The 5,172-nt window shown below is 40.1% G+C and overlaps 2 protein-coding genes across 3 annotated transcripts in view; both read left to right on the forward strand.

The window, feature by feature from the left end:
• LOC107693909 (metabotropic glutamate receptor 5-like) overlaps positions 1-1,643 on the forward strand; it is a 26,619-nt gene extending 24,976 nt beyond the window's left edge. For both annotated transcript variants that reach the window (XM_016493446.1, XM_016493447.1), the window contains one exon: positions 178-1,643. In XM_016493446.1, the coding sequence (XP_016348932.1) occupies positions 178-1,060 (883 nt within the window). In that variant the 3' untranslated portion in view covers positions 1,061-1,643. The remainder of the gene's footprint in view (positions 1-177) is intronic.
• Positions 1,644-3,299: 1,656 nt separating this feature from the next.
• Positions 3,300-5,172, forward strand: part of LOC107693892 (ras-related protein Rab-38-like) — a 6,867-nt gene continuing 4,994 nt past the window's right edge. The window contains exon 1 of the mRNA XM_016493424.1: positions 3,300-3,509. Coding sequence (XP_016348910.1) covers positions 3,311-3,509 — 199 coding nt within the window. The 5' untranslated portion in view covers positions 3,300-3,310. The remainder of the gene's footprint in view (positions 3,510-5,172) is intronic.

The raw sequence follows: 5,172 nt of genomic DNA on the forward strand, positions 1-5,172 counted from the left end.
TAAAATACTAAATATTAAAATACTAATACAAATATATATTTTATATAACTTTTTTATATAAACATTTTTAACATTTATCAATAATTTGTACATTTGGAAAAATAGACATGTTTATGGAGTTTAAACGTGTATTTATGTATAATTAATCAAATGCACATTGCTGTTTTCTTTCAACAGTTCCAACGGCAAAACAGTGACCTGGGCACAGAACGAGAGAAGTTACAGGCCAAACCTGTGGAAGCGGATCTCAATCCACATTAAGAAAAAAGAAGAGGCCAACCAGACGGCCATTATCAAGCCCTTCTCAAAGGGCTGTGATCGGCCTCCAGACCCCGGGGTGAAGCTGGCATACGACGGGTCTCAGAAAAACCAGCGCTACCCTGTAACCTACTGCCCCCGGACCCCTTCCCCGCTGCCGACCGTTTGCCAGCGGCCTTCGATGCAGAGGCGGGAAATGCAAGAGCGCGATGTAGAGCGTGCATCAGTGGTGGCTATACCCTCATACCTGACGGAGCGCCTGCAGCATGGCGCCCCGTCCCAGACGTGCATCATGGATCAGATCAGCTGTGTAGTCAATCGATTCACGGCCAACATCAGTGAGCTCAACAGCATGATGCTGCCCGGTTCACCGCCGGGAACAGGCGTAAACGCTGCCACCGCCCCGGTCCCCAGACCCTGCTCCCCTACTTTCCATCTCCACCCGCAAGAAAGGCCGCATCCAACCACCGTCACCACCTACGCAGACGTGGTGGCCGCAGCGAACACCAACCCTCGCTCCGCGGTCGGCATCGCTGGGGGCATCATCGCCGGTGGGAGTAGCCGGGCTTCACCCGCCAGCCTTTTTGACAGCACCTACGACTCTTCGTGTGTGGTTAGGACCACTGATTTTGAGGACCTGGGCGTCTTGACACCACCTTCGCCGTTTAGAGACTCCTCCGTGGACTCGATCAGCGAATCTCCCACATCGCCAGCCTCGGAACTGCCGTTGTGTGAGCCCTGCTCCCCGATATACGACCAGCTGATGCTTCGCCACTACAGCCAGAGCTCCTCTTCGCTCTGAGAGATTATTCGGAGCACAGGAAGGAGACAGAGAGGCAGCTACTGAGATCCTGCATCTGCTTAGATTGCAAAACCCAGCTGTAAATGTCAAGGAGTGTAAACTCTTAATATAGAAGCACTCGCTGAGGACGTTTTATGGTGCTTGGAATCCAGCCCGTCCTCAAAATCCCAATCTGCGTAGGGGAAGGCACTTCACCAAACTGCTTTTCAGATAATTAAGGATGTACTTGATATGCTCTTGTGCACTAGAGCGCTCTGACAAGTTTATGGTCCTTCTTGGCAAGAAGTTACTGATGTTGGTCAGTTTGTGTACTGCAAGTTTTCATGGCTTTACAGCTACTTAATAACATTCCAACGACGTCAATCTACACAGGTGGGAAAAATGACAAAACTCCTGCTCCAGGCGATGTCTTTTTTATCTCTCTTTTTGCCTGTCAGCAAGATGCCTGAACATCTTGCACGGTTCTTCACGTACAACGGAAGCGCAAACGGTTGAATGTAGGACCAAATGAAGCCTTTGAGCTCAAAGTAGTTTGTTTAAATATGGTCATTTTTGTTATTTCCTAGTTTAGAGGTTGCATGTTCTGCCACTTCATATAACTTCATATAAAATAATATTTATTGAACAAATCTAACACTTTAATATAGATAATATGTCTTTCAGATGACTGGATTTATTTATATGAACATGTCCCAGTATTACTTGAGGTATTTACAGTTTTTCTCAATTGCTTTGGCACATTTTTCGAAACAAATCTTTAACTTTAATTTGAAAGATGGGATTTGAGAAAATTATACAAACTAATGGGAGATTCAAGAAAACTCAACTATTTACACTACCACTTAAATGTTTGGGGTGAGCAAGATTTTTTTAAAGAAATTAGCACTTTTATTCAGTAATAATATTCAGTGTTTCTGTTTTAATGTATTTTTATCAAATAAATGCAGCCTTGGTGAGCATAAGGGACTTCTTTCTAAAACATTTAAAAAAAATGTAAAAAAAATTACTGACCCCAAACATTTGAATAGTTATGTAAGTTAACAGATTATTTATACATAAAGCAATATATGTGAATGCAGGGCCTATTCCAAAAATATAATAATTCCATTTGCAAATTATTTCCTTTTTTAATCCACTCAGGCTTTTGTTCCAAATCAATACATACAGTAGATGAGCCAAAAACTAAATTCCCATTCTTATTACACTGTGGACATGATTCTTACACACAGGGCATTACAGTTTTCATTGACAAAGCCTATAAACCACATGAAAGTCTCCAATTAAAGATATGATTTTTGTATGAACTTTCTTCATAAAAATTTAAATGAAATCAATGTGCAATATTCTTCTTGAATAGGTGTAATGTACTAAGGTCACATGTTTGCATGCAAAGCAGTGCCATTAGCTGAAATAAGTGCTTAATGTTCTTTTGAGAACTTTTGTACATTTTGTAAAAGTCTTTTGCATTTTACGCTCTCTGCCTTTTCTGACAAGACATTCATAGAATGTAGGTTTCAGCCGTGTGTGTGTGATGTATTTTTCTACTAACTATTTGTGCTGATTCAATATGATGGTCATAGTGGATTAAGCTTTGTGACAGTGGGACGAATGTAGCTTGCAATATTTCTGTTACTTCGAGGTTTCAGTTATGGTGTGGATAAGCCTTTTTTAATTCTCTTCAATGCGTGTAAAAATATTGGTTTTACCTGAGTGTTATTAAAGGGGACTCAATTACAAATGTTTTTTTTCTTTAATCATTATATATATTTTGTTTTTTTTTTGTTTTTTTCAATGTGGATACAGTATAATCACAAAATGAAGTCTTTGGAGCTGCTATGCACCACGACTGGAGTTTGTGTGGTTGTGTTATTTTCACAGTTTCCATGATGATGATGATGGAATGCAGTTCCACCCCCTCTTTAGTCTCTTCCTTTATGTACTTCTCTCTCTCTTTATGTTAGAGTACATGCACATGGCAGAAGGACAGACGGACGGACGAATAGATAGATAGATAGAATGTCAGACAGACAGATAGATAGATAGATAGATAGATAGAATGTCAGACAGACAGATAGATAGATAGATAGTCTGAATCTAACTCTGAATGGCAGTATATTTAGTGCACATGAGCAAACAGTTTGTCTGACAGCTGGTCACAAGTTTCCCCACGCCCTGGGCGGTGCCAGTTTAAGTTCAATGACAGATGACTAGTTAGTGTGATAAACACTGGACACACAAATGTCCTCAGCGATGCATAGCAATCGGAAAGAGCATTTGTACAAAATCCTTGTCATCGGTGATTTGGGAGTAGGGAAGACCAGCATCATCAAACGGTATGTGCATCAGACGTACTCCACTAACTACAGAGCGACCATCGGGGTGGATTTTGCGCTCAAAGTTCTCAACTGGGACTCAGAGACCGTCCGGCTGCAGTTGTGGGACATCGCAGGTAAGCGAAAGTAGGCTATAGCAGTGTGTCAAAGCCAAGACATATCCGTGTCAGCATTCATTAAAAATATGCAAGAAATGCAAAAAGTGCTTTTATTTTTAAGTACCACACAACTCGCGTGCATGATGGAATTGTCTCTAATATTCATGTAGGCCTATTGTTCCTTAAAAACTATTACCACAGTAACCATAGATTCAGTCAAAATAATAGTTACAGCTAGTGTTACTGCAATAAAACTGAGAGGTTAGCCACAAGTGTCTTTAAATAAATAACTCTTCTTACACTTAAAACGTACACTGTAAAAAATATTCGTAATTTTAATGGAATAGGCTGTAAGCTTACCATATAGGTTAAAAATGTGTAGGCCTATGCTATTTTAAAAGAAATGTAATTTAATTGCATTGGTTGTATCACTAAATTTTAAATTTGACTACCTTAAAGTTTTTCTTTATAATATTATTTAATAAGGCATAATTTATAAGGTTTAAGATAAAATATTGTTAACATATTGTTAACATTATCATTGATTTTATAAGCATAAATTCCCTGCGTGACTGTCCCGTTAGTTTAGATTTTAACAAAAACATTCAGCTTTTGCTGACATTATTGACTGTCAGTTAGGAACTTTAAAATACAGCCTTATAATTTTGTAACGATGATAAATTATTAGCTATTTCCCTTACGAAAATTAACCATAGGCTAGATTACTACAAATAAAACCAAAAAACAGGGTAACCATGGTTTTGCTACACTAGCCATGGTATTTGTAGTAAAACTGTGGTTATAAAAATGTTAATCATTCGCCAAAACATGGTTACTACACTTTTACTATAGTAAAATCATGGTTAATTTTCGTAAGGGTTGGTTTTGTAAGGTGGAGATCCGTGAAACTTTAAAGAGCAGCTCTTTGTCAATATCAAATTAGTCCATTACGACTTAACGTCGTTAAGTTTAATGTTAGTTGATCTTGTTCTGCGACAAAATATGTTCCCAAACCAGAAACTTTTGCTCGTTCCTGTTATCGTCCTCCTCACGTGTCAGGCACGCGCCGCTGAGAATTGGTTTTCCGCGTGCCCGCTCGGAAAGGTCTCTCATGTGAGCGAGATTGAGAGATGTAGCACGCGGATGAAACTGGGGGGAAATCTCTGTAAACAAACCACGGGCAAGTGTATTTCCAGCACTTACTGCTCTCAGTCCTCAGCTACGGTACATTTCACTTTAAAGGGGTCATATGATGCGATTTCAATTTTTCCTTTCTCTTTGGAGTGTTACAAGCTCTTGGTGCATAAAGAAGATCTGTAAAGTTGCAAAGACTAAAGTCTCAAATCCAAAGAGATATTCTTTATAAAAGTTAAGAGTCAGCCACACCTACTACTTAAAACGGCTCGTTCTAACACGCCCCACATACCTACATCACTCTGTGGGAAGATTTGCATAACGCCGCCCAAATGTTCACGCAAAGAAAGAAGGCGTAACTTTTATTCACGCTAGTATTGTTGCCGCTGCCGCCATGTCCCGCCGCCTCTGCTCACTCTAACCCTCCTGCCGTTCCTCACGCTAACTCCCGGCCTCGGCTCACTGTAGGCCGCGGTGTGTGACGTTGTTTCGTTGTGAAAGCGAAACTACTTTGTTTGGCCTTCCAAAAATGGACACAACTAGAAAT

The sequence above is a fragment of the Sinocyclocheilus anshuiensis genome, unplaced genomic scaffold (genome assembly GCF_001515605.1).
Source record: "Sinocyclocheilus anshuiensis isolate Anshui unplaced genomic scaffold, SAMN03320099.WGS_v1.1 scaffold694, whole genome shotgun sequence".
Taxonomy (NCBI): Eukaryota; Metazoa; Chordata; class Actinopteri; order Cypriniformes; family Cyprinidae; genus Sinocyclocheilus; species Sinocyclocheilus anshuiensis.